Below are 26337 nucleotides of genomic sequence, written 5' to 3' on the forward strand. Positions count from 1 at the left end.
AAAGCCACAGGCTGACAACTTGCATACATATCACCAGCTGAGCGCTTAAGAACCCTGACAGCAAGATTTGAAAAATAGGAAGCATGAAATATAAATTGAGACACTCTCTCGATCGAATTGGTTATAATAGTCTGTCTGCAACAATCAGTCTACCATTGTCAATATACCCGTATACAATTCATTCTTCACAGAGTAGCAACCATGGGTGATGATCCTCATTATGAAAAGAGACTTGCACACGCAAGAGTTGGGTCCTACTTTCTGGGACCCAAGGCCGAAAACTTCCACATATTGAACGAGTTGATGGGTAAAGTGCTGCAAGATCAGCAGACAGTGCGCCAGAATCTCTACCGCGATGATCCAGCATTCATCACGCCTGGTATGATGCAAGCTGAGACTTACACCGAGAGTATTGATGAGCTTCGAGAATATGTCAATGATCTATCAGAGGGCCTTGCGCTGCACTCGATTCCATTTTGGTCGCCGCGATACAATGCCCACATGAACATGGATGTTGCGCTGCCTAGTATCATTGGGTGTAAGCAGTCCTTCGCTCCTTTATGCCTGGTTCATGTGATTAATCAATATTTTTAGACATGGCGACAATGATGTACAACCCCAACAATGTCGCAACAGAGGCAAGCCCTCTAACCACAGAGAAAGAAAGGGAGGTTGGAATGGATCTCTGCTACATGTTGGGCTATGGATATAACGGTGTCACGCCTTGGGGCCATATTACCTGTGTAAGCGATTTAATAGCCCTGCTTTACTGCATCATAGCTGATTGTGTCTTGATATTGTCGCAATAGGACGGTTCAGTCGCCAACCTTGAAGCTATCTGGGCAAGTATGTTGTGCTTTATCCTTGCCTTTCACCATTCAACAACTTGCCAGAACCCTTGAGCCTAACATCCTAACATCTATTCTTTTCTAGTCCGAAATCTCAAATTCTATCCATTGTCCCTCATGCTTGCCATAGGCATCAAGGAAAGCAAAAATGAAAGCAAAGGCATAGACCCGCCGCTCAACTTTTTGGCCCATGCCGATCCCCCGTTTCTCGTGGAAAACTGCAAAGGAGAGCAGAAGCCTTTTGTTGAGCTCGACACATGGGAGCTGCTAAATCTCAAACCGAGCACGGTGTTGGAGCTTCCTACTCGACTCACTGACGAGTACTCCATCACAGCTCAGTTTCTACAGGATGCTCTCAATCCGTATCTAGTCCAGACGGTCGGAAAAGACTACTTGGAGCGCTGCTTTGACATTGAAAAGTCGGGTAAATTCTTTGTTAGCACGACGAAGCACTACTCCTGGCCAAAAGGTGGTGGTAAGTGTTATTGCATTCAACAAGATCATATGCAAATGTTGAACCAGCCTCTGACAATTGTGTATTTACAGCAATCTCGGGCATTGGATCTGACAACTTCATCAACGTTGCGGTGGATGAAGATGCGCGCATGGACATTAACGACTTGCGAATTCACCTAGATAATTGCATTGATAGCCACACTCCAGTCTATGGAGGCGTCGCTATTATGGGGTCGACGGAGCATGGCGCCTGCGATCCTCTCGCCGACCTCGTGAACCTAAGGCAAGAGTATGAGTCTAAAGGATTGTCGTTCGCGATCCATGCTGATGCGGCTTGGGGAGGCTATTTTGCTTCTTTCATCGATCGCTCCCTAAAAGGCCCTCCGTCAAATTTACTCCCGCTTGTCCCTGCGCTGACACTTCAGCCCTACACAATGGAGCAGCTTTACAGCCTTCAGTATGCAGATAGCATCACCATTGATCCGCATAAGTGAGTCTAGACTGCTGCTAGTTTGTCCATATCCCTGTCTAACATTCTTCGGCAGGTCAGGATACGTAAACTATCCCGCAGGCGGACTCTGCTATCGCGATGAGCGTATGAAATACCTCATCACCTGGACCAGTCCTATCGTATACCATGATGGAGACGCAAAGGGGAGCATGGGCGTCTATGGTGTTGAAGGCAGCAAACCTGGCGCGGCAGCGGTTGCTACGTGGTTGACGCACCGAATGCTCAAGCTCCATCCTCAGGGTTATGGCAGATTACTTGGCGAAGCTGTCTTTACTTGTACCAAGGTCTGTTTATGATATTCACAGCTATAACCAATACCATTGAATGAATCGCTAACACGAGAAATCTAGCTTTACTGCCATTGGGCAACGATGACTAGAGATGAAGATGATCTTATCGTCTGCCCTCTAATTCGACTCCCTAGTGAGAAGCAAGCTGGTCATTCAGCAAGTGACATTGAGAAAGAGAAGAAACGCATCCGGGAAAAGATTTTAAGAGTATCAAACGAGGATCTTGTAAATGACCCAGAGAACATGGAATTTCTGAGCACGCTAGGCGGCGACTTGATGATCAACGCATTTGCCTGCAACTTCAAAGTCAATGGAAAGGTAAACGATGATGTGGTAAGTACATGCTTTGTTCCTGATTGTCTAGTGATTACGGATTTCCACTGACTTTCGTGCGTCTTGGACAGAATGAGGCAAACTATCTCAACCAGTGTATTTTCAAGCGTCTTTCTGTAACATCAATGGACGATGTCGTTGCTTCGCGACCACTCTTCTTAACCTCATCGACTTTTGGTGAAGATACATATGGAAAGTGCCTCGAGAGTTACAAGCGCCGTTTGCAGCTCGTCAATGGAGAAAATCCTGCCCGTGGCGATCTGACATTCTTGGTCAACGTAACGATGAGCCCATGGCCCACTGACCAGGATTTCCTCGGCAGTTTAGCTGAAGACTTTAGGCGTGTTGCTGATGAAGAGGTTAAAGTACGCTTTATCTGCCCGGGTTATAGTAGAGTCAAACTAACTCCTGGCGACAGAAATGTATTATCCGCAACAAGATCGAGCCTGACATCCATGGCTTCGTCATGCAGGGTCTCGACCAGATTCATCTTGTCCACATACCCATGTTTCAAATGGCCAACCACCGCTGGCAGCTCATCATCACTGCCGAGTTCCCTAAAAATGCCAAACAGCGCTACCAGCAACTTCGCAGAGAAAATCCAGATAAGTTCTACACTGTGGCCAACACGCAGAAGGAACTACTTGAGCATATGATCAAACCAGGCGTTGAGATCGAGTGGCGCCTGGACGAAGGCATACCTGCACCTGGTACAGAACCTATCATGACCTTCAAGCTGTCCAATGTCCGCGTGGTGGTTCGAGAGTCAATGTTTTTCAACGCCCTAGACCAAGCTTACCCTGATCGCATGCCTTTTTACTTGTATGGAAGCAACGCTGAGGCGCATCTTGACCATGTGCTCAAGAAGGCCCCCAACGGCATGATTAGCGCTGATAGCGTGAAGCTGGCCCTTCAGCCCGAGTTGAGTGATGAACAACTTGCCCATGGCGTTGTTGCGGTGTTTGAAGATGTTTTCGAGAATGCTATTCAACCATTGTGAGTCTCATATTGAAGCAGTCACACATTGAGATATGTACATGATGAAAGAATACTGACTAAGTTGATGCAGGCCTCTTAGCGATGACTCGAATATTTCTCTCGCGGCTGCTGGCTTGAGTCTGGTACCTGGTCGGACGCATAAAACATCTGTATATGAGAGCTATGAAGCCTACAAGAGTGGAAGTGCGCCTGTTGCGCGAGGCAGCATCTCCCTTGGAGAGTATATCTTTGCGGATTGGAAGGACGTCAACATGGATCCAGCTTGTGACATGCCATGAATCTAAGCAATGATATCTGAAGTATTGGAATTATCAATGAAATGCAGATATATATTTATAAAGACAAGTTTGAGCTCAAGCACTCAAACCACCACTGCTAATACATGTAAGCATGAATTCAGAAACCATACGTAATGAATGACGCGTCGTACTTGCCTGTGCGGCTAGCACTCCGTTATCATTAGCAAAGCACAAATTAGTATTGATTGCTGTTTCAACGCTATACACTCCACTTTTGAATACACAATTTGCAGCTATACTCCAATATGGAGAATTTGATACGGAAGAAACAAGTCTGATCGAACTGCAAAGTGCAGCACAGTCACCACCTGCAGCCCCTCTTAACCAGAAACTGTCAATAGCTACAAAGATAGGAGTGTTGAATTTCATGATATTTGATTAAGAGTTTGCTTCAGAAGTGAAGCTTGAGAGTGGAAAGGTAGCATATGACCCTTACTTCGATGAAGCTACCACTCTATATATGACAAGACCAATGATAGTCCATTCTTTATAGTGCAAATGCACACCAAAGTCAGGTCAGGTAACTGCACGAAAGCATATATCCTTGGCCTCAGATTGGCTGCTCTGAGATTATGGAGACCTTGGCAGAGTTCACTAATACAGGCTTGGAAGGAAATCCCGAAACAATCTAGCATTTGGAAAGTATAGCTGTTGATTTTCTTTGTCTTTCTTCGTCATAGTGCCCTATCAATATGACCTGAAGTAAGCTGGATAGCCTAGATGACCTTGATTTAGCTGAATATCGTCATCGGGTCTGTAAGTGAGTATCGTGCCAGAATTGCTTTCAGCACAGATGCTGCCGTTGCCGCTGCAAATGGCTGCCACATTTTGTGTTTATGGCTGTCGGCATAGTCGCAGACCCCTTTAATGATCATGCAAGGCACCTCATCCCAAACACCAGCCCCCTCCATCTCAAAGGCAATTACGTTTCGCTGTTTGGCAATCAGGTCACGGTGCTCGCCAGACTTCATCACTGTGTCTCCAGAGGCTACACAACCGATAAGAATTTCAGGGAGTTGCGCATCGTCTGGACCCATAGCCTTCTTCGCCTCTAAACGCTTCCTAGGCATTAGCTGTTCTTCGTCGCATTGGAGCTCAATGCAGGATGCACCCGCAGCCTCATCACAAAAGCTGTCTGTTTCTATACTACAGTTGCACGTCTGTAATCCACGGTGCTTGTGGCGATAGGTGGCCGCAAACAACTTATCTTGTTCAGCGCCTGGATATTGATAGCTGTTTCGGTGCCCCTCTTGCGTGGCTGCGCGTTGCAAGTCCTTTAAATACTGACCGGCTTTATGTTGCATGATTCCAAGCTCGTTTTTGAGGCTAGCAATCAACATGCGGACAATCTTACTCGGAGGGCCGAGGTTGTCGTGTATTGTATTCTTGGCTATAAATGCGCCGGGATATTGCCTTCCAAGGGTATACTGAATGGCGGCGTTGCTGATGACCACATCGCCGAGCAGCACTTCGTTTCGGCCAACACCTGGCACGCCGCCACAGATTCCCACGAGAAAGGCAATTTTCAGGTTATAGAAGCTTGATCGGAGACTAGCCGCTGACCCCGCGCCAGCAGCTACGCCCATGTTAGGGAGAAGCGCCAACACGACGTTGTGGCCTCCAATCCTCCCGGTCATGTAAACATTTGTATCTCCCTGAGCACGACCAAAAGCGTCACCATCCTCGTCCCAAAACTGATCAAAAAGCAACGAAACTGCATCGCATTCAAGAGGTAGAGCGCAGATGATTGCTACATGGAAATCCTCGCGGCTGCGTGGAGGGCTTTGGCTAGGGACTTCATCCCGGGTCTCCATTGGCAGCTTCTCAGCCTTGGATTGGCCATGAAAAGGGGTATCTACTCCTAATTAACAGTGAAAGCTTAAATCTCTTTAACTATACTGCCCGTACATCCAAAGAAACTGCCACCATTAATCTGTATGCCAGCAGCGTTGTTGTTATTTTGAGGCCCGCTGCCTGTGGTAACATTTTGGGGGCCGGAGCCATGATTGTCGATGGAGATGTTTGAAGGCATATTCACATATTTATGCAACTGAAGTCTTAAGAACATAAGGCTCTGTTATGTTGTCGGCCTCGGGATCTCAATAACCTCTCATCGTCTATTCTTATAGGGGATGAATAATTAGGTGTATTCGGTGTGGGCAGGGCTATTCGAAAGCCGACATGGCTAAAGATAAGAAACAATACTAGCGACACTTGCAGATTTTTACTAAGCTGCAGGTTTAACTATATCAAGTAATACAGAAAAATTCTTCTGATGAAGTTCCCCGCTCCATACAAGTTTATCTGCGGGCCTATCGCTCGTCTGCTTGAAAGCTGATGCCATGTATCTATAAGATGAAAGTATAGTCTAAAATGGAGCATTAACTGATGAAATAACCCGTTTCATCAATTTAGATTCTACGACTAGCCGTTACATTGCTAGCTCTGGTAAATCTCAGCAACACTGTTGACAAACTGCGGGTGGAGACTAATAGATTGACAGCCAAAAAGCTCCCCAGCGCCAACTTCTCACATATATAGTTTTGTCCAGCCAGCTACTATCCAACATGCCAGGCCCCGTAGCCACCGAGGTAGTCAGCTTGGTCAGGGCTACGATGTCGAAATTGGAAAGCGTTGGTGACATCTATGGAGACACCGACAACGCCGAGGGCCTTCCGCCTGCGTTCCACGACGTGGGCAAACATGTATCAACTGTGTACCACGCACTCAAAATGAGTAAAGAACAAATATTGCAGAGGAAAGATGACAGTAGTTGTGCAGAAATGAAACCCAGTGCGGAAGACTGCAAACGCAAAGCAGACTGCTTGGAGAAGTTGTTCTCGAAAGTGGTTCCGTCGGCTGCTAATGAGAAGATGGAAAACTATCGCATGGCTGTGCGTGAGCTGGGCAATGAGAGTCGCGTAGAGTCTCTCATGAGGGATGCGATGGAAGATGTAAAGCTCTTGTTGACAGTGGACGATGAGATGCAGCTGGCGACCAAGTCGCAGCTTGAGTTACTTGTTAAGTCTATAGAAGAAGTGTCCGCAATTCCGCAATCGCTGCAGGACGAGGGCCCTACTTTGAGGATTCAAAACAATGGTTCAGGCCCTCAAAATGTAAGTACGGGTAATGGACCCCAAAATAACAACAACGGTTTGGGGATGCAAGTAAATGGCGGCACATTTCATAACATTAATCCTTTTCTTCCGCGGTCATCCAGTTAATGTACATATAAGAGATATTACAACTAGCTACTTGATTTAAACCATGATACTAGGAACAGTTAAATCTAAGCGCACAGAAAAGTAAAACGGTGTCTATACTTAGTATTGTGGCGTGAGGACCATTTTGACGAGAGACGAGAACGAGAAAACGACTCATATTTACAAAGGCCCCCTGAAAACGCCCATGTATTTGTGGATGGCTTGTTACCGTCAGCTGGGTTCGTCTCGGTGCGATCCTAGCGGCCGACCTAGTTAAGTGTAAACCAGCCCTCTTCGAATTAGCAGTATTAGCTAAAATCTGTGGGCCATGAGGTCTTACCGCACTAATAAGGCTCGCTACAGATGCTACCGTCTCTCTTGAGGGATTATTGGCTGAAGGTAGTCGTAACTTGGTCAACGACAAGCAAAGGTCGGCAGACGTTTCGAAGATGACGTCTTCTGATGCCTCAATCAATAACCATGGCAATGGCCCTCAAAACGTGAATACAGGCAATGGGCCTCAGTATAATAACAACGACAAGGGCACACTGTTCATCAACTGTACTTTCCATGGGAGTATGAGCAATAGCCAGCAAGGAATAGCCTGTAGCTAACCAATTGTTAACCCACGATAGTTGACCCAAAAGATACAAATATCGACAGAGTTAGAAGTCTTGACAAGGAAAAAGAAGGTCAGATATTTATCTACTTGGTTTACATTTCACTCGACTATGAATTTATTTAGAATGTTCGTCAAGACTAACAAGTTAAAGACTGTCTATACTCTCTCAGCTTCCAAAACATGGACGCTCGCAAAGAGGACACATCTTTTGCTCATCCCAAGACGTGTGATTGGTTCTTCGAAACTAGCCAATTTCAGCAATGGTTTCGCCGTGACAAATTTCTGAATCACAATGGAGTGCTCTGGATCAGGGGACATCCTGGAACAGGAAAGTCAACACTGATGAAACACACTTTAAGGCATTTCGAACAAAACATCTCTGAAACGCACATTATTGCCGCTCATTTTTTTAATGCTCAAGGTAGTAGCTTGGAGAAGTCATCGTTAGGAATGCTGCGTTCGTTACTATACCAATTACTCGAAAAGGAAGCGTCTATATACGAGCGATTTGCGCCCTTATTCCGCGATAAATGGCGAAAATATAGGGACGAGTGGGAGTGGCAAGAGTCAGAACTTAAAAATTTCTTACTTTTGGAGATACAACGCTGCCAGTCAAAGCCACTAATCATTCTCGTTGATGCATTAGACGAATGTAGTGAGTCACAGATGCGAGATGTCGTAGAATTTCTCGAAGAGCTAAGTACTATAGCTTGTAACGCAAAATCGACCGTCAATATCTGTCTATCAAGTCGCCATTATCCGCATATAGCTATGAAAAAGCACTTAGAGCTTGTCATAGAAAAGACAAGCGAGCATGATGAGGATATTATTATATATATCCGCGACAAGTTGACAAACAGAGATGAGCAGATTGAGAAACAACTCCTTCAAAAGGCATCTGGCATCTTTCTGTGGGTTGTACTTGTTATCAAAAAGCTTAATAAAGCGTATGATAAAGGACAAATGGAAGCTATGCATAGCGCAATACATGATGTGCCTTGTGATCTTGAGCATTTGTTTAAGAGACTCTTAAAAAAAGGCAATTCGGATCAACAAGAAATGGTATTCATGCTCGGTTGTGTTTTATTGGCACGGCGGCCACTGAGACCAGAAGAGCTCTATTTTGCCATGTTGGTGGAGACTAATGCCGCGAAAGCATATACCTGGAACCGGTCAAACCCAACACAAGATGATATCCAACGACGCATCATCAATTCTTCAAGAGGTCTCATCGAAGTGTGTAAGTGCAAACGAGACACGGTACAGTTCATCCACAAGTCAATCAACTGCTTCCTTATTCGAAATAAGATTCTACACAGATTAGACCCAGAGCTCAAGGTAAGCTCTTTATACGACTGTCATGAGCGCCCAAGGTCCTGCTGTACGATGCACACTATGACGGAAACGCTTCAATCAGCAAAGTTTCGGAAGCAAGTGAAGGCTCTTGAACCTAGCTATTCGCTTTTAGAACATGCGTCCACCAATAATCTCACACACACAAGAGAAGTCGGTTTATACCACATGTCCATAATGCTTCACGAAAATCTAAAGCCTCAACAAGGTGTATGGAGGGAGACTAAGGCTTGGACCTCTACGCCACATATCTACATGCATTTATTTCTAGCGTGTATTAGCTTGGGAATATTTTCGACATATCTGGTCAATTTGTTGGACTATTCTATTGATACATCAGGTGCTAATTTCACGAGAATATAATCCAATTAACGAAATCATGGTGTGAAATATCTCTGTGATTATTTCCTTTCTTTACTGAGCAGAGCAATGCGTCAGAAAGCCACGATTTAAGGAAGACAGTTCACAATTGGTTGCCACACTTTGGCAAGATAAAAGCTCCCTTACCTCACTGCTGGTATTAAGATAAGAGTGCTAAAATACCAAGCAGGAATCATTATAACTTATATAAGAGCTTCAGCATCTTATATCTCTCATTTTATTCCCTAAATCGCTTTCACATCACCAATTCATTTCGCCGTATACTAAATTAACTACAGGATAACGTGATTATGTCTCTTATCCTCGACCAAAAAGGGTCTGAGTAAATGATTAATTGTACCCACGTGCTGGTAATCAAGGTCATGTGGACATAAGGCCATCTACCAGGGGAACGGCAAGACTATTGCGTCTCATCTCATCTCATCTCCCGTACAAGTATAGAGTAGTCCCGACTCGGCGGTAAATCTTGACAAGGTTATAACATGCCACGAGGAGGAACTTCTTGATACTTGAGCCTTGTCGAGGCGGTGAAAACGGCACGTAGTTCTTACAGGTGCCCACCAAATATTATGCCCCTAGCAAGAGTCCCAAAGGCTGAAAGATCCCAGTAGCCGTAGTAGTAAGTAAGACACAATGGGCAAATATAATCCACTCTCATTGACGCCATACCACTCACGGCTTCAACTAATTTGCGTCGAAGCCAGTAAAGAGATAGATACTCATGCATCTAGGACCTTAACCATCAAACACCGATACTGCAGTCTATTCTGGTACAAATACTATGCATATTTCATATGACACCTGTTAGGGACGGGCCAACGGCAGCGGGCCGGGCATGGCGCGTTTCGGTGTCCACTGCTCTTATCGTAGCGGGCGTACTTTTTCGATTCCGGGGTCGTCATGGTGATGGATTGTGGCGGTGATGCTGGTATATAATAGAGCTGCATACTAGCGTAAATGCAGGCATCAAAATGCTAGTAGTAAATAGACGTATGCAGCTAGAAGAGGGACGATTGTTACCCTAACCTTGCTGACAGCAGCCAAGACAGGGATGCATATTCTGGCGGCACCACAGATGCAAGCACATGCCAAAACCCAGGGAGGGATTTATCCTGGTGTGCACGAGAAGTCCACGCTCGTTCAAGGGTTTACCACGCAGGGCCATGGAAAATCACAGACTAGGTCGCAAGGACAGCTGCAAGACGACGCCTCCGAGGGAGCGGCGGACATGATAGCGGTGTCTTTGCTCCGTCGGATCCTTTCGGGTCAGCGCAATATGGTTAACCTGGTACTAACAGTGCTGAGGTTTGGATTAGAGTACAAGGTCTACGAAGTAAAGCTGAGTTGCTGGATGTAAGCCGGCTGTTGACTGTCTGGTGTTCAAGGGACAGAGCCTGCCAATGATTTGTGGCAAAAACTCAGCTTTACTTTCTCGTGGTGGTAAGCTATGGCATATTTAAAATAGCACCATTGGCCCGATTCGGCGGGAATGCCATTCCGAGCTTCCATATCTGGCCATGATCCTTGCCGGAGATCGGCACGACGAGCCATCAAAGTAGAAAGTTGCAAGTGTAAATGCCTTCCTATGATAAGATCGACGGTGGTAGTGACTGCTTAGGTCAACTGCAACTATGATCATGCAACATGGTAATGGTAGCATTAATGGTAACACTGGCCTTGCTTGCATAGCTGGGTAGAAGATGTTATCTTTGGCTTCGGGAATATTAATGGCAGCGAAGGGCAGCTTCTATATATAGAGTCCCGCCTTATGTGTTGTCCAAGTAACCTGATAAATGGGTATCTGTTTAATCGATTAATTCATGATAGGACGGCGATTATCCTTGAGCAGATTAATGGATTCATTAGAATAATAAATTCTACGTGACATTATAACCAGTTATAGTAAGAGTACTTCTCAACTCGAGCCGATAGAAGCGAACAAATATCACTGTGCGGTAACACTACCAAAGTTTTGTAACAATCTTTTTGCTCGCCGACTTTCCATGGCTGGCAATCCTCTCGGTTTACAGCGCTCTTATTATCTGTGACTCCGAGGACGGAACCGAACCCAACTGATTTGCCCTATTCATCCATAGCGTTCAGAGACCGAGCGTATAAATAAGACCCGACTGGGCATCTTCCAGCACCGGGGGACATTTTTCGTTTCCGATAAGCCTCCTATTCCATGCACCCCGGATTCCCCCGCGCAACTTTCTACCCTGCCGTTGCTGGTGCCATACTAATACTACTATGTGCATGATGTGTGCTATGCTTCAATGCGACCGTGACCTTAGCCGCAGTACTACTTCTGCACCCCGCAAAAGTCGAAGGAGTGGTTATAACTCTCTTCCAATAGTACCATGCAGGTATCAGCAAATCATATGTACATGCTGCGGACATACAAGTAAGTGTGTGGAGGCCCCTGCATTGCAATCATGCGTTTGAAAGGATGGGCTTCTGATATCCGAGGTTGAATCCATGGGACAGGGTTACAACACGGTGGATAGCCAAGCACGTGCTTCTTGGATGGCTTCAAAATCCCCAAAAGTGCGGAGAGACGGGAACTATAGGCAAGGATTGTAATCTAGCGACCACAACACATGATTCAACCTGATCTTTTGCGCTGTTTATGCTGCAAAGCTCAGTACGTTCGAGGCCCTTCTACGAGGAGGATGGTCACAGATGGGTAAACTAGGATTCATTATTATGGGACTTTTGCACCGCAATTCCAAGGGTATCTAAGTTGGTTGCTCTTCATAAATCTTCTTTATGACTTTGACAAGTCTTCGATCTCTATATAGCAATTGACATTCTAATACATTTGAATGTAGCGTATTAAAACTTACAGAATAAGTGGCCTCGAGAGAATAACTAAAGTCTACTAGAAAAATAATACAAGACTAAGTCTTCAGCTGCACTCTCTTCATCCTTCTACCCAATCCAATGGTGCCTGTGAACTAGGTCAACTTCACTGTTAGCTGTTAAACTTAAAATTGACGATAATACAGTCAAGCTTCAAGCCAAGCATTTCTATCTTTGTAGATATTTTCCCCAACATATCGGGAATTGCACACGCCTAAGATAGAGTACCCATCGATCAAGGAACGTTGCACAACGGTTAGAGGATCAGCAGGGTATATCCAACCACGATTGTAACCGCCAGTTCTTGCCATTCAGATTCCCGTTTCAGAGTTCAAATCCGTATAAGAGCGAGTGTAGTTATGGAGATTCCAGTAAACTGATCGATCATATGGATCATCAGATCGATAGCCCCGTTTAGAGTAATCCGGCAGACAGGGTTCCGCTTCGCGGTAGACTTTTTACCTGTAGATCTTTTTTGCTGCTCAGTGGGCCGTAATCCACAGAGTGAGCAGAATGGATAACGGCCACCGTTGAAGCGATAAACATACCCGCTGGGGCCCGTTTCAGGTTGACCTTGCAGTTGTTGCAACACACCGCATACTCGGCAAAAATGCACGCGAAGTAGTTGGATCTCGAATTATCTCTTCGCAGCAGCATCTAGCTCAACCAGGTATTGTGCTATTTTCATCACTATTCACATACTAAGGAAATCTTCGTTCGCGACGCCTGGACTGAGGCTATGGCGGTGTACTCTCAGACGTCAAGAGCCAATCTATAGCACGCTCGAGCTTTCCCAACTTCGTAAAGAGATGGATATATGCTAGACTATTAAACCTTCTGGCAAACAGGATGTCTAGTTGAGCCCGTGGAAATGATGTTTGTGCCTTTATGCTAGTCCCAATGTATGGTAATAACATCAGAGTCCAAGTTAACGATTCCTCGAGGTCAACATTGGCAATATAACCGCCGTTTGCCGTACATTCTCCTGGAATAGCTACCGATTTTGGACATTGAAATCTACAAGCCGGATTGGACTGTCTAGATTCTCTTCCCATTACGGAAGCCGTAGATATGGTAAACTTTACAAGGATTGGCGAAGCAGGCGTTGGATAGATAATTCGCAATGGATTGGAGACATTGCCGTATCATGTCATCTAGAGGCAAGATTGGGAGGGTAGACGCAGATATATGATCCGTAATGATGCCGATCCGCTGATCCGCGATTTGGAAAGGAAGAGGGCTCAGGATCTGCTTCTTCCTAATCCGGAAAGTGGCTCTGTTTGGTGAATATGCAGATACGGTATTGTGTGATCACGGCCACTGTAAGCTCAATAATACGTTACATGGTATTATGTATACAGCGGAATTTGAAGCGCCGGGTTTCATATTCCCAGTTACGGCAATTTTCTTTTTGAAAGTCTCTAGTTATCACGTCACTACGTTTATGAGCTCTCGTCTTACCGCTGCGCTTTTCTGCCGTTGTAGGGTAGTTTATAATTAGCCACCAGCGAGAGACCATTTCATGTCCTTGGGCTTTTTCAAACCAATAGCGTTGTAAGACTAGGCCAAGAATCCATTCGCTCATGAATAAATATACTAATTCAGTGCTTGCCGCATGTCCACCGCATACTACTGCGAGACTAGTCGTGAGCGGTTTATGCTGCAACATACAATATAACAAAAGTGGTAAGGTAAGGCTATTATTGTAAACAGCTCAGACAGTCCTTTCGTCCGCGCACAGCGAAAGAGGACACCACGACGATCTCAGAACGCAGAGTCTAGATTGAGAAGAAACAGGCGCAAATAGACCAGTCTAGAGTGCTCGCTACCACAGAATCCACGCCTTTGCATGCATAAGGCAGCGACTTTGTGTGCATGCATGAATATCGCTAGTATAGCGAGAAATCCGAAACCCACCAGCCCCGGTTTATCGCGATAAGGCCACGAGAGGAATCGCAAGCGCGCGGCGGTAGCAAAGATGAAAATGGAAGTCCAAACGCTTGCTACTTGCACCGATCCTTGCCAGTTCATGCTCAAAACACACAGAGAATGGATAAAAAAAGACAAAGATGATACACTAAGCACGCTCCATCTGCTGATCTGTGAGACAAACGGGGAACGAGAAAGAGGAAAATTTCCTTTCTCTGAGGCTGACCCCAGTGTTTTCCAAATCCGTATCACAATAACGTGATGATTGTTCGATGAAAATTCTGCTGTATTTTCTTTTTCGGTTTCTCCATACAAGAGACGCTGCTTGATGCAAGGCATGATTTTTTTTTTTTTTTTTTTTTGGCGTCCTCGTCTTACATGCCAGAATAGGAAAAAGGCTGCGTGCCCTGAAGCAAGGGATGGAGGGGTTGGCCAATACAGCGAGAGTTCCATAGCTTGGCACAACGGTTTTGTTTGTGTTTACTGGATTTCCTGCCTCTATTTTAGCTAAAATGAAAATTAAAATGACCTTTTTACCTTCACTTACGCAGAACGGCATAGTCGCGATAATGGGGATTGAATATGCGCCAATGGTATTGCTCGTTGGGATTTCCGCAGGAGCTTTACCTGGCCGACGAGTCTCTGTTTGGACACTAAAATCAGCGAACCATAAAACAATTAAATGAAACAACCCAATCGCGGCTGTCCGGGGTGAAGAGACCCCTCCCCCTTCGGCTGCGTCGCGAGAGCACAAGCTCAGTTACAGAGTAGCACGATTTGGCAATAAAGTTGCACGATCTGGTTACAAAGCTGGACGATTCTCGCGGCTCTGTGTTTGGACTCCCTTCAGCCCCCCCGGCTATCTGCGAAACAGAAAAGAAGCGAGAAACAAGAGCTGGATCCGACGGACCCCTACAGCGCGGTGTTAGTCGTCACCACTATGAAGCCAACGGCCAGCCGTTAGATGGCCATTGGATGAGCTGTGAGTTGGACGCGAATATGAGTGACTGTAATGAGAAGGACAGAAGTTCCTCTGATGGTGGACACTGTGTGTCTGCCAATGTCCTTCAGTGCTGTTGGGTCGGGGAACCTGCAGGAATCATTTGGGGCGGAAATTTGGCCGATGACTTGGGGAGCCGGAGAATCATGGGGAGGACGGGGCTCATGGCAATCATAATCGTAAACAGGCTGATTGCTGAAGCCTCCGCGCTGTAGGCAGAATCCTGACGGCCGATACCCGGGGAGATTGACTTGAATAAAGTCTGGTTGAAATGGGAAGATAAGCGACGAGATACGTGGAAATTACAAAATGATACAGCCAGTAGCACGCCTGCTATAAAGTAGTGGTGGTGCTAGAACTCCGTGCTGTACGCCGGCGGCACTGTTAATGGCAGGGATCTGCAGAGCCTGAGAAGCGATTTTCGCTGAAGGAGCTTACCTCGAGCAAGGGTTGCCTTCTGTGCTACCCGCCATACTTGGAATCCTCGTTCTTCACATGTACAGGCAGTCAATTGGGCTTGCAGTAAAGTGAGAAGCCGAGGAGGGAGCCAAGTAGGCACTTCGTGTGCGTTGGTATCGATGCTGCTAGCGTTCGAATGCACGCATGTTCGTATTGTCAGAAACTTTCAGCTTACATGCAGCAGCCACAAAGCAAATATGGTATCGCACAAGGCATGGACACGGGCTGAGTCGCGCCGTGAGCTTGCGCAGGCATCGGACAGCGGCCACATGCTTGCCGCAGATACAGGCGCTGTCGTAGGTATCCGTCTTCTTGGGACTGTTTAGCACGAGCGGAGCTTCGCTGGGGGGATCCCTGAGTGCTTCACCACGATGGGCCTGCTGCACGCATGGAGAATGGCTCGGAAGGCCCCATCCCTCATGTATGAACGGGCCACTGACCATCTTGGCTTCATGGCTCCGGTACGTTGCATGCTCGAGTCTGCATGGCACGAACGCTAACAGTTGTGCGATGCAATTCGATATGGACATGCAGCGGCCTAGTGGAAAACCCCTCACAAAATTCAAAAGTCCAAATGGAAGAAGCAAGATAAAAGCTCGTGAAGCTCGGAGCTGAGTTATGGCCTCCCGAGTAGCAATTGGGCCGCAATTGGGAAGCCATCCACCGCTCCAAATGGGACAAGGGAGGGAGTTTGTCGCAGCTTTTCCCGAGCAGCGATCACAATCGACAGCTCAAATTGTCTTTCCCATTTCGACCTCACGACTGCTCATCATGGACGCTTCGTAAAGCTGCCCAACCTCGTTGAAGCAAGGCCTGGCTTGGGGGGCCTGTTTGTGTCCCAGGAGCGGACTAGGTCCCCGAGCCAGACGTTTCACGACTGCTGGCCGGCCCGGAAGCCAATCCCTGCTGATCAAGAGCATTTTGGCGGGGAGGAGAACTAGCGGCACTCGTACAGCGATGGAGCCCTTGTTTCTCGTCGCCTTGCTTCGTTTCTCTGGATTACCGCAGGGCAGGACCTGGCGATGGAAGGGATTCCCTGGCGTGCAATCTCGAGCGAGTTTTGTCGCGTCGCCCCCACTGATGTTTGTTGTTTCTGGCCAGTGCCGATTCAAAGGCCCAATGAGAGCTAGTGCTGCTAAAATAAACACTGGCTCGCTGTCGCCATCCCCAAGCTGCTGCTTGATGCGTTATCGCCGTGAACCGCACTGGGCCCAAACACTTCGTACTCACCTGTGCGGCACGTCGCTCGAATGCAGCGGATGGCAGGTCTGTATCCGAGTTTGCCATTGACGCGATGCTGTGAATGCGGTTCATTTTCGGCCTGCCATGCTCAGTCTGGGATGGATCACCGCGGTGTGGAGGCTGAGCGAATAAAAATCATCTTCAGCGAAAGAACCAACATCAATTCTCGTTCCTGCATATGCAGGCTGTGAAGGTGTGAGGGGAAGGCACGACCGCATATCGCCGATACTCTGCAAGTACAGCTACTTGCGCTACCTGGGATTAGATGTGCGAAGCCTGGGCTTGTGCCAGCGGAGGTACTAAGCCGTGCCTTACACTAACAAAACAAGCGCTAAAATTGTTTAGCAGTCTTCAGCAAAACATTAGTCTGTGCAGTTTGCAACCTCTTTACCAAGGCCAATGATATGTGGTATGGAAGTGATAAAGTGCTATACCCCGTAGTTACAGACATATGGAGCAGACAAGAATAGCAGTAGAAAGTCCAGGCCCAGGTCTTGGGTTTTGCATGTAATGCTGGTATCATAGAGGTACCAGAGGTACTATATGCAGTATGTGTGTACCTTGCAGAGGCTCAAGTACGTACTGTACCACAATCACTTGCGTACAAGTATATTGGCGTGCCGCAATAATGCTATCCTAGGAAGAGCTCAAATAATAGAGTGAGAATGCAACCTAAGCCAAGGGCCCTTAGTAGGTAGTAATAACATTAACGACAGGCACAGCACCGCATGGCAATTTGCACTACTGGAATCCTTCTGGCCCAGGGCAAGAGCTTGCTCAGAGCGCCGACCCGACGCTGCGGATTGGACCTTTGCTGCGACCAGCCACGGGGTGTGCGCAGATCCTTGCCCTCTGGCCTCTCCGACGTGTGGGCAGGACCAGAGAGAAGGATTCGTGTTCTTTCCCGTCTCGCTGCTGCTCTGTGCTAGCAGAGCACTGTGCTGTACGGTCGCTGTAGCAGTACAAGCGCTCCCTGAATAGAACACGTCTTTGGACAGTGACCGCAGTGGCTGCAGGCTAGCGGGCTCTAGTACAGGTACAAGCGCCAAGTCGTCGCCCGTGCCTGGCACCTTGGCGCACGCTAGCAAGCTGCTCTTACCACGCCAGGCACGGAATCCTCCCGTGCGCATTGCTTCTGGCTAGTGCCACCAATCTTTAGTGCTTCGTGCCAGTACAGTAACTGGCGTAGTGCTGTTACGTACCGCTCATGTCAACTAATCTGCCTGTATCCACCTCCTGGCCTCAATCATCGATCGCGCTTTTAGCCAAATTATCGTGGGATCTTCGCAACCCAACCCTCATCGCCAGCTGTAGCGCCGTGCAGCCAAACCAAACGAGACACGCCGTCCATCACGCCGCGCTGTCTCAGACGCAACCGGCACAACGGCCTGGCTCGCCTTCTAGAAGCACCGCAGAACATCCATCCCAGCGCCCAAGTGTTATTATCAGGAGCTCGGAGTACTCCGTGCGATTCCACGCCTACATACGCGAGCGGTCCTCGCTCATCTCGCGATCCAAAGACGCAGAAGCAGTGTCACAGGAGCACAGCATCGCACTATTACTCATCGCAGCTTCGGAGCGCGCGCGTTCCTGCAGCCCAGGCATTGCAGTATGCCGTACGAGCTGCAGGTTGCATCAGGCCCAATTGCTGTTGCATGCTTGCAGCCAAGCCTTGTCCGTCACACAGAGCTGCACCGTGCTCGTAGGATACACGGGCTCACGCCTGTTAATACGACCCGGGCCTCGCAAGCTTCCCTTCCGCACTCCGAGCTGGGTTCGTGCACCTTTGCCTGCATTCACCGGTCCCGTCGGCCTGCATACATATAGACAAGGTGCTAAACTATCCCAGCACTCGGCAGCATGCAGCATCCTGGGCGCGTCCAGGGGTCCCGGACCTTGTCGGCCAAGAAACCAACAGGGAGCAATTCCCCAGCACCATCGTCTCCATCGGCGCCCCCCCCGGTCGACGACGCTACCTAGCCCACCCTCAAGCTCAAGAGGTTCCGCGGTCCAATCTCCTGACTGAGCTGGGGTCAAGGATAGCCCCCAAATTTGGGAATTTTTGGTCGACGTCTCTTTCCAGGGTCCTGGATTGAAAGCCCTCTCGTGCTCTCTGGCTCAGCTCAGCTCAGCTCCGTCATCCAGATATAATATATACCAGGACCACTGCTCTCGCGCCTTGCGCTGAGTATATCCACTCCACGTTTTCGCCCTGGCCGAACTGTCGATTGCGTTCACCACTCGTTTCCCCTGCCCTCTTCTTCATACTCTTATATGGAGCACAGAGCGCTATATCCTTACATGTACTCATACGAATAGCGGAGCCCACGAGCAAAAAAAGCACAGAGCAGGAAAAAAAAGAGGCCCCATCGCCTTTCTTCACCCTGGATCAGTCAGTCTCGCCGCAGATCCCCAGAGGGCATGGTCTATCGTCGCCCTCCCCAGCCCTTGACTCGCGATGTGGAGCATGAATGCCATAGCCTTCAATTCTGGCCACCCGGCGCCGCAGCAGGTTCCCAGGGCCAGGCCTCAGACGACTTCCATCCGGTACTTGAATAAGTCGTCGACGGCTCCTTCTTCTCCTAATCTCAACCAACCATCTTCCCCAATGTCTCCTATGAGTGCCGCCGACTTTTTCGAGCCTGCCATGGACAGGCCACCGTCCCCAGGCAGGATACGGCAGCTGAACTCGCAGATGAGGCGAGCCTCCCAGCTGCGGCGCCAGAATGGACACCGCACTGCCGCGTCGGCGTCTGTAGCCGCCAACGGTGAGAGCCCAGGGTGGGAGCAGACCTTGGAGAATCTGTCGCTCGGTAGGCGCTCTTCAGTCAAGTCCACCGGCAGCAGCGCCCATTCTAAAGAGCGCTCGGACAGCGTCTATGGCTTCGGCAAGAACCCGTTTCATCGACGAGCGAGATCTAAGCGCGAGAGCAGCGCCAACTCTTCCTCCGCCAGCTCCATGTATTCCGCCGAGGTGCCAGCGGACAGTGCCCTTGCCTCCACTAGCCACAAAGAATCATTTATACAAGCTCTCACTCGCCGACGAGCCTCTCGGGACGACACAGGAGCTGCCCAGAGAAAGCTGAATATCTCAGGTCCTTACAATTTTCAACATGTCACTCACACGCATCGCGATAGTGTTGCCCAAGCGCAGGAGGGACCCGAGCAACTGACGATGCGGGCAACCGGCCCAACCAACGTTCCCAGTGCTGCCAACCAAGCCGAGGGGTCTGCTCTTCTATTTCATCCCGACGCTTACAACGATTCTGGCGCTTTCTTTTCACGACCCGCAGCCTTGAATCGCCAGAGCCAGGCCGTTGCGCCCAACGCATCTCGTCGATTGATGAGACGAATCCGATCACAGGATCAGCTGCGAGGAAGCACTCCTTCCATGTCACCGCCACCGAGACCGCCCAGATCTCCCATAAACCCTACTGCGCCTCAATCAGGCTCCCCCGTCTCGCCATCTCGGAGCCCTAGCCTCCAAGAGGAATACGAAGACGTTGACGAGCAACCCCCCGTCGTCATTGAACGACCAAAAACCAGTGGAGGTTTTCGCCACCCGCAGCCGTTCAACCCCGATGATTCAGTCGAGCCAGTCCCGCCCATTGGGCCTCTTTACGCTGCGCCGCTTATGACTAGTCGAGAAGAGTATCATGCTTACAGCACAAAGCTCTCGCCAATCCAGCCCTCGCCCACCGAGCCCTCTTGGCCCCTTGCCAGCCCTACGTTGGCAACATACGAGACTCCGCTTGCTGACGTGCCTGAAGAGGAAGAGAATGCTGCAGCAGCTAGACGGTCTATCCGTGGTAGTCAATCCGTCCCCATGCTGCGCAGGTCTCATCGTCCGGCGAGCAATGCGTCGGATACTCTCGGCAACCTCCACATGGCGTCTGTGCCACAACATGCAGTTGTAGAGTCATCGGAGAAGCTTGGATTCCAATTTGGAATCATCGAAGAGAGCTGGGAGGACGACATCGACTATTGTTATGAGCACGAAGCGGAAGCCGACTGTGATTACCAATGGGATCGTGACTCGATGGACACTGCTCGTGATAGCGACACTCTTCCAGTAGAGGTTAGTTTTCCTCCCGAGGAGACTAGTGTGCCCATCGGAACAGCAAGGTCATCTCCCGGTATGCTTTCCGTGGCCACGTTTGAAGGCCCGGGTCTGAGCCCAATCAGCCAGACGTCGACGCCCACTGTCCAGGAGGCTATTACTCCAGTCTTGACTGCACCCGTCGCCAACAACTTCTCTCTTCCCATCTTTGACAAGAAGAAGTTCCGTGCTTCACACGCTTCGAGCTTCAAGGAGTCTCATGGCTTTACTCTGTCACCGTCGCTGCTTATCCCTGGCGATTTCCATCAGCAGATGCTGCTCGAAGAGGGTGCCAGACAAGAGTATCCCGGAGAGGATGACCTGGCGCTTCCTTACCAGCAGACTGCTTTCTATGATGAAAACAGCAAGCCCGTTCAGTGGTCACAGCAGCGAGCGAGCACTTCTACTACCGGGACTGTCTCCACTTACTCTGATACGACTGCCGATCGCCACATCTCTACCAACTCTACTTGGTCGTTTTACACTCGTAATACCGCCAGCAGCAGCGGATCTGTGCACAAGATGACTGGGTCTTGGACCGAATGCGCGGAGCCTCTGCCTGTGGCTCAGGCTGAAGTGCCAGCACCTGTTGACGCTGAGGCGGAGGGGGATATGACCAGCCCGCAAGATACTGTCCCTGAGCTCATCTCATTTCCTCTGGCTCCATCCAGGAAATCATCTCACAAATCTCATGCTAGTGAGTCGATCATTCATGAGGACCCATCCTCGAGCCAGAAACGTCGCTCTCGATCCAGGACTGCTAGTCTGAGCAGCCAGGCACCACCTGTTGGACAGTATGCCTTGTTCCCTCGATCTTACATCAAGCCAACTGGTGACCGCATCTAAAAAAAGAAAAAGAAAAAAGAAAAAGAAAATGCGAAGATCAAAACACCTCATACACACCTACATATCTCACACCAACATACTCCTACATACACCATATCCAAACCAGAATCGAAGCCAGCTATCCTTTTGAGCAATCATTTTTGCAAGCATGCGCTGTTCGATTTCCATGCATCATTAGCGATGTACACCTATCTTTTCATTATTTCCTTATCAAGTTTTTTTTGGGGGGGATCTGCGCGCTCAAACGAATGTTGGGGCGCAATCACCGCGCCACACAAAATCGCGTGGGATCCTGTGTGATTCTTACCTATCGTTAAAGGAGTTATTTGTTTCTACTGTATAGATTATTAGAGGCGCGTCATGGCCTCTACTTGCCCACACGGGGATTTCCTAGAATTGATGGCGACAAAAGAGGAGAGAGAAAAGCAAAAACTGCCTGAAAAAGAATATAAAATAGAAATTGGCAGAGAACATATATATACCTGATGTGGTGGCCTATATATACACACATATCTTGCTCTCTCTTGTCTTGGAGGGTCGGAATCGGATTTCTAGGATAGAAATTTGGGGATTTTATGACGGATTTGTTGGGATTTTATGAACCGGGCTTAGAAGGAGTTTTCTTTTTTCTTGTTTTTCCCCCCTTTGCTATCTCGCCTTGGTCCTCGTCTCGAGCTTTTTTTTCTTTTGTCTTGTGTGTTTGGAATCAGATCTGGTACTGTTAGGAAAAAAACAACAACCTGGGTTTCTGTGTATAAAATCCGTTGTTTGTTTGTCAAAGGGTAATAAAGAAGTGCGCACGGCTACTTTGCTTATTGTATTGTTTTGGCTTGTTCCGGGCACAACGCTGTGTGTAGCTTTTTATTGAATAGAAGGGTACTTTGTATTATAAAGAAAAATAAAAAAACGAGAAACATAAAACGGAAAATACTAGGTTAATCTGGAATGTGATGTGATGTATTACTTGTGGTTGCTTTGGTTACTTTGGTCTAATAAGATGTTGTACTTGTGTATGTGCTATTGCAACCCACGAAAGGCTGTCAACTCCAATGGCATTCCGATGAATCTACAGTTTTGTTAGAGCAACTCCAAAAGAACATACAGAAGATCCATCATATATGTTTAGGTAGTGAAATAGCCAATAATCATATAAGCTACGTAATAATACGGAGTTGTCACCATCTTCGCAAAACCCAACCAGCGTTCAATAAAAAAAATACGGAAATAAGATTCCCAGGTTTCCCTTTGTATAAAGCCACATACAACTCACACACGCCTCCAAAAAACGCCATTCCTTGAAGTCATTTTTTCGTTCTTTCCTTTCGTTTGGCCCCCTCCTTTTTTTGGGTCTTCATTTTTTTGTTTAGTTGCTTCGAAATCGATATGGTTCAGAGATATTAAATTAAGAGTCATGCTTGATAGAAGAGATGGCCCTGACTTGGGTCTTAAATTTATTTCTTGCCCGTCTTTGACTTCTTCTTGGGCGGTTCGTCATCAACGTCTTCCATTTCTTCGTCATCATCCTCATCGTCATCGACGTCGCTCTCAGCACTTCCAGAGCCGGAGCTCTCGTGATTGCTGTCGTACTCCTCCGCAACATCGCTGTCACTGTCAGCCTGGAAATCTTCGTCCACGCTCTCTTCATCTTCGTCTGCGGATCCGCGGTCTGCCTTGTTGACAACCACTTCGTCATCAGAGTCATCCATGGCCTCCTCGCGAAGGGCAGCAGCAAGAAGGTTGGCGTCCTCGTCAATCTCATTCTTAACACGTAGACCCTTGAGCTTGAAGAAGGATTCCAGGGCCTTGAGATCCTCACGATTAATGTTGCTAAACTGCGATGACCCGGCGCCGTTCTTCATAACAACGGTAATGTCGAATGTGGATAGGGCAGAGACCGCGCCGCTAACGCGGGAGAAAGTAACGGATTGTGTCTGCTCGTAGGCGATGTACGTCGCTGGCTTCGGGACGAACATAAACGCCTTTTCTAAGCAGTACAGGAAACCTTCGCTTGCCTTGATAGAGCATTTGATGCCGTATTGGTTGCGGTGACTATACAAAAAAAAAAAAAGAGTGGTTAGTATATGAAATTCTTTTAAGCAATATTGAACAGCAGTGCCGGTACGTACGTAAGGAAATCCTTCGCAGGTGAAGAAATCTTCTTGTTGCCTAGACCTCGGAACATCTTGGCAACAACGTGATGTAAGGGCTCCTCGTAATGGGGCTCGAGCTTGTCCTTGTATTTGCTCTCCAGCTCTGCCTCGTCAATGTTCAGGTCAATGGTAACCTCCTCGTCCTTCTTGAACTGCATGACGACAAAGGGATATCTCGTCTGACCCTGGCGCAGAGGGGGATCTAAGCCAATGCAGAGCAGGCAGTGCATCTCGTCAGGCTTAGGCAGGACCATAAACTTCTTGACTGCTTCGTATTGGATTTTGTAGTCGTATGTCTTTCCACGGAGTCTGAACGACGCTTCGTACATGTCGATATCAAAACGACCTCTGGGAGTGTGTCAGAAAAGAGCGCTAGAAGGAACAGGAGTTTGAAGGGGGTAAATGTGTACCTGGGAGTGAGATGCAGAACGTCGAGGAAGGTGGCGATAGTATCGCCAGCAGTCTCGCCAATCTCTGCCTTCTCAATAAGAGTCTCGTAGAAGAGAGTAGCAGCATTCTTTTCCTCCTCCTCACCACCGTCGCTACCGGCGTCCTCACCCTCGGTCTCCTTCTTTGTCGTTACTCCAGGAATATAGAATCGCATTTCGACGAGTTGATCTTTGCCTGCACCGGCTTTCTTGCCCTTGCCCCGAGCACCGCCCAGCTGACCGTTGGTGCCAGTGTCGTTGGCATTGAGGGGTAGGGAAAGCTCCACGGCAACTTCATTTCGACCCGCCAAGTTTGTGTTTCCAATCTCAGAGTAGGGCAGCTCAAAGGCGGGGCGATTCTGGACGTTGAAGGTGATCTCGGATTTGGAGAACTCGGCCTTGCCCCAGTTCCATCCTCGCAGCGCATGCTCCTTGCTCTCCAGCGCGGTGCTGTACCAGTTCTTGAAGATCTTGCTCAGGCGTTCGTAGTCTTCTTGTTGGAATCCGTCGAGCTGGATGATGCCCGAGTTACGCTGTAGGATTCGGATCTCGTATCCCCTGGCGGCGCGGCTCCATTGGGCGCTACCAATGTTACTGTGGTCGAGGGTGAAGGTGTCACCGCCGCCGGCGGGTTTCCATCCAAAACCGGTCTCTGCGAATCTGCACTTGCCGCTCTCCTTGGAGAGGTCAAGGTAGATGCTGTCGAAACTCTCGCTGCGTAGACGAGGATGCGATTAGTATACAGGGTTATACAAAATTTGGCGTGATGAGGAAGATTGGCGGCCGTGAAGAGACTGAGGGCAAACACCACAACGCTGCGTCTCTCTCTAGACCAAGCAGAGACAAGGTGGGGGGCTGAAGGGAAGAGAAGAGAAGAGAAGAGAAAACTATGCAGAGTGAAGAGACGGTGGAAGTTGCAAGATACTCACATTGCCGTCATTCTGGCCGCCCAAAGTGATGCGAAATAACTGATGCCGGCGTGATGGCTTCCAAAATCTGAGCTTGTGTGGCGTTGAGCAAAGTGAGGCTGGTTTAATGGATTAAATTTGAGAGCTTCGGCGCGACTGCAGCGCGCAGAGACGCGCCACCGCTTTACGCCTTGCAGCGGGTTAGGTGGCCCGTGCAGCCACACTGTGGCGCATGCAGCAGAAGGCTGAGCTTCAAACCATGTTGAGACGAAGCTTCAGTATAGCTTCCAGTAAACTCATCTCATGTTAGCGGGAGAAGAGTCAAACCGTGGTATTAAATGGACGAAATGGCACAACAAGAAAACACCACCTTGTCATTTACATCACACATGCCTACAAAGGCTACAGATACGCACGGAATCCAGCTCCGGTTGCCCCTCGGCCAAGCCAAGCAGCGCTTCACTATTTTTACTGCCTTGTCATTATTATGATTATGATTATGGTTGACGCCTATTTCCCGAGCTGCTGACTGTACTTGACAAAATCTCCATGAAGTTTGTGAATGTTGATGAACCCGCTCCGGGCCTCCAGGGCGCTGAACGGATTACCAGTTGCATCGTCTGCATCGCCACTCCCACTCAACGATCGATCAGCCTCTCGCTCAATCTTGCCCGCCCAAGTGTGCCATTCAATCGGCTTCAGTGTCCCTGATCCCAGCACGAGTCCCACGCAAAGTAAGAATGTTGCCACGGCGGTTTCGATGTAAATGTCTAGCGGCAGCGCAGCTGTGGAGGGTGATGTGGAATGCTGCGCTGACGTCGACGAGAGGACTGTGTGCTCATGTGCAGAGTAACATCTGGCATCATCGTCATTGTGGTTCAGTATTTTGTTTTTCTTCGATAATCATGCACAAAGAAGATGAAAAATGAAACGAACATATCTTACCCATGAGCAAGAAGCACCAGACCGACAAGGGTCAGAGGACGGGAGAGCCACGCCATTGGAGGGATGCGGAGGAGGCTGATATCGGCTGGTTGATGAGAGAGAATCGGGCCTGGAAGAAGTCCAAATGCCGGCGAAAGGAGTTTCAGACCGCGGCCAGCACAGTAACCCGGCTTT

General features: G+C 48.5%; 7 protein-coding genes across 7 annotated transcripts; 3 read left to right on the plus strand and 4 right to left on the minus strand.

Annotated features, from left to right (window-relative positions):
- Positions 1-114: 114 nt before the first annotated feature.
- On the plus strand, positions 115-3790 carry TrAFT101_011464 (uncharacterized protein). The gene is made up of 10 exons (XM_024902730.2): positions 115-538; positions 595-743; positions 810-846; positions 934-1323; positions 1395-1794; positions 1850-2099; positions 2166-2438; positions 2510-2803; positions 2857-3434; positions 3508-3790. Exons 1-10 carry the CDS (start codon positions 202-204, stop codon positions 3713-3715), a joined length of 2916 nt encoding a protein of 971 aa, XP_024758112.1. The 5' UTR covers positions 115-201; the 3' UTR covers positions 3716-3790.
- Positions 3791-4352: 562 nt separating this feature from the next.
- Positions 4353-5890, minus strand: TrAFT101_011465 (uncharacterized protein). The gene is made up of 2 exons (XM_024908656.2): positions 5645-5890; positions 4353-5591 (listed from the first exon to the last, which is right to left on the minus strand). The coding sequence occupies exons 1-2, from the start codon at positions 5802-5804 to the stop codon at positions 4468-4470; spliced, it is 1284 nt and encodes a 427-aa protein (XP_024758111.2). The 5' UTR covers positions 5805-5890; the 3' UTR covers positions 4353-4467.
- A 158-nt stretch (positions 5891-6048) lies between these two features.
- TrAFT101_011466 (uncharacterized protein) lies at positions 6049-7052 on the plus strand. The gene is made up of 2 exons (XM_024902061.2): positions 6049-6184; positions 6240-7052. Exon 2 carries the CDS (start codon positions 6304-6306, stop codon positions 6958-6960), a length of 657 nt encoding a protein of 218 aa, XP_024758110.1. The 5' UTR covers positions 6049-6184; positions 6240-6303; the 3' UTR covers positions 6961-7052.
- Positions 7053-16276: 9224 nt separating this feature from the next.
- Positions 16277-16832, minus strand: TrAFT101_011467 (uncharacterized protein; the record flags this gene model as incomplete). Its single annotated transcript, XM_066129271.1, has 2 exons — positions 16277-16720; positions 16776-16832. The coding sequence occupies 2 exons, from the start codon at positions 16830-16832 to the stop codon at positions 16277-16279; spliced, it is 501 nt and encodes a 166-aa protein (XP_065985403.1).
- Positions 16833-18506: 1674 nt separating this feature from the next.
- TrAFT101_011468 (uncharacterized protein) lies at positions 18507-22659 on the plus strand. The gene has a single exon (XM_024900808.2). The coding sequence runs from the start codon at positions 19246-19248 to the stop codon at positions 21730-21732; it is 2487 nt and encodes an 828-aa protein (XP_024758106.2). The 5' UTR covers positions 18507-19245; the 3' UTR covers positions 21733-22659.
- Positions 22660-22771: 112 nt separating this feature from the next.
- Positions 22772-25338, minus strand: POB3 (FACT complex subunit). The gene is made up of 4 exons (XM_024910731.2): positions 25240-25338; positions 24293-25024; positions 23859-24230; positions 22772-23781 (listed from the first exon to the last, which is right to left on the minus strand). The coding sequence occupies exons 1-4, from the start codon at positions 25248-25250 to the stop codon at positions 23184-23186; spliced, it is 1713 nt and encodes a 570-aa protein (XP_024758105.1). The 5' UTR covers positions 25251-25338; the 3' UTR covers positions 22772-23183.
- Positions 25339-25588: 250 nt separating this feature from the next.
- TrAFT101_011470 (uncharacterized protein) lies at positions 25589-26256 on the minus strand. The gene is made up of 2 exons (XM_024908654.2): positions 26164-26256; positions 25589-26074 (listed from the first exon to the last, which is right to left on the minus strand). The coding sequence occupies exons 1-2, from the start codon at positions 26217-26219 to the stop codon at positions 25729-25731; spliced, it is 402 nt and encodes a 133-aa protein (XP_024758104.1). The 5' UTR covers positions 26220-26256; the 3' UTR covers positions 25589-25728.
- Positions 26257-26337: the final 81 nt, after the last annotated feature.

This window comes from Trichoderma asperellum, chromosome 7 (genome assembly GCF_020647865.1).
Source record: "Trichoderma asperellum chromosome 7, complete sequence".
In the NCBI taxonomy this organism is placed as follows: Eukaryota; Fungi; Ascomycota; class Sordariomycetes; order Hypocreales; family Hypocreaceae; genus Trichoderma; species Trichoderma asperellum.

What these genes read in the sequence shown, in the direction of transcription:
- TrAFT101_011464 (XM_024902730.2), top strand. Translation starts at nt 202, where the DNA reads ATGGGTGATGATCCTCATTATGAAAAGAGACTTGCACACGCAAGAGTT. An exon ending in GCTGCCTAGTATCATTGGGT is followed by an intron (nt 539 to 594) that starts GTAAGCAGTCCT and finishes CAATATTTTTAG; the next exon opens with ACATGGCGACAATGATGTAC. An exon ending in CTGTCTTTACTTGTACCAAG is followed by an intron (nt 2,100 to 2,165) that starts GTCTGTTTATGA and finishes CGAGAAATCTAG; the next exon opens with CTTTACTGCCATTGGGCAAC.
- TrAFT101_011465 (XM_024908656.2), bottom strand. Translation starts at nt 5,804, where the DNA reads ATGTTCTTAAGACTTCAGTTGCATAAATATGTGAATATGCCTTCAAAC. An exon ending in TGGTGGCAGTTTCTTTGGAT is followed by an intron (nt 5,592 to 5,644) that starts GTACGGGCAGTA and finishes AATTAGGAGTAG; the next exon opens with ATACCCCTTTTCATGGCCAA.
- TrAFT101_011466 (XM_024902061.2), top strand. Translation starts at nt 6,304, where the DNA reads ATGCCAGGCCCCGTAGCCACCGAGGTAGTCAGCTTGGTCAGGGCTACG.
- TrAFT101_011468 (XM_024900808.2), top strand. Translation starts at nt 19,246, where the DNA reads ATGTGGAGCATGAATGCCATAGCCTTCAATTCTGGCCACCCGGCGCCG.
- POB3 (XM_024910731.2), bottom strand. An exon ending in GTTCTGCATCTCACTCCCAG is followed by an intron (nt 24,231 to 24,292) that starts GTACACATTTAC and finishes ACACACTCCCAG; the next exon opens with AGGTCGTTTTGATATCGACA. An exon ending in CCTGCGAAGGATTTCCTTAC is followed by an intron (nt 23,782 to 23,858) that starts GTACGTACCGGC and finishes TTTTTTGTATAG; the next exon opens with TCACCGCAACCAATACGGCA.
- TrAFT101_011470 (XM_024908654.2), bottom strand. Translation starts at nt 26,219, where the DNA reads ATGGCGTGGCTCTCCCGTCCTCTGACCCTTGTCGGTCTGGTGCTTCTT. An exon ending in CTGGTGCTTCTTGCTCATGG is followed by an intron (nt 26,075 to 26,163) that starts GTAAGATATGTT and finishes CGATGATGCCAG; the next exon opens with ATGTTACTCTGCACATGAGC.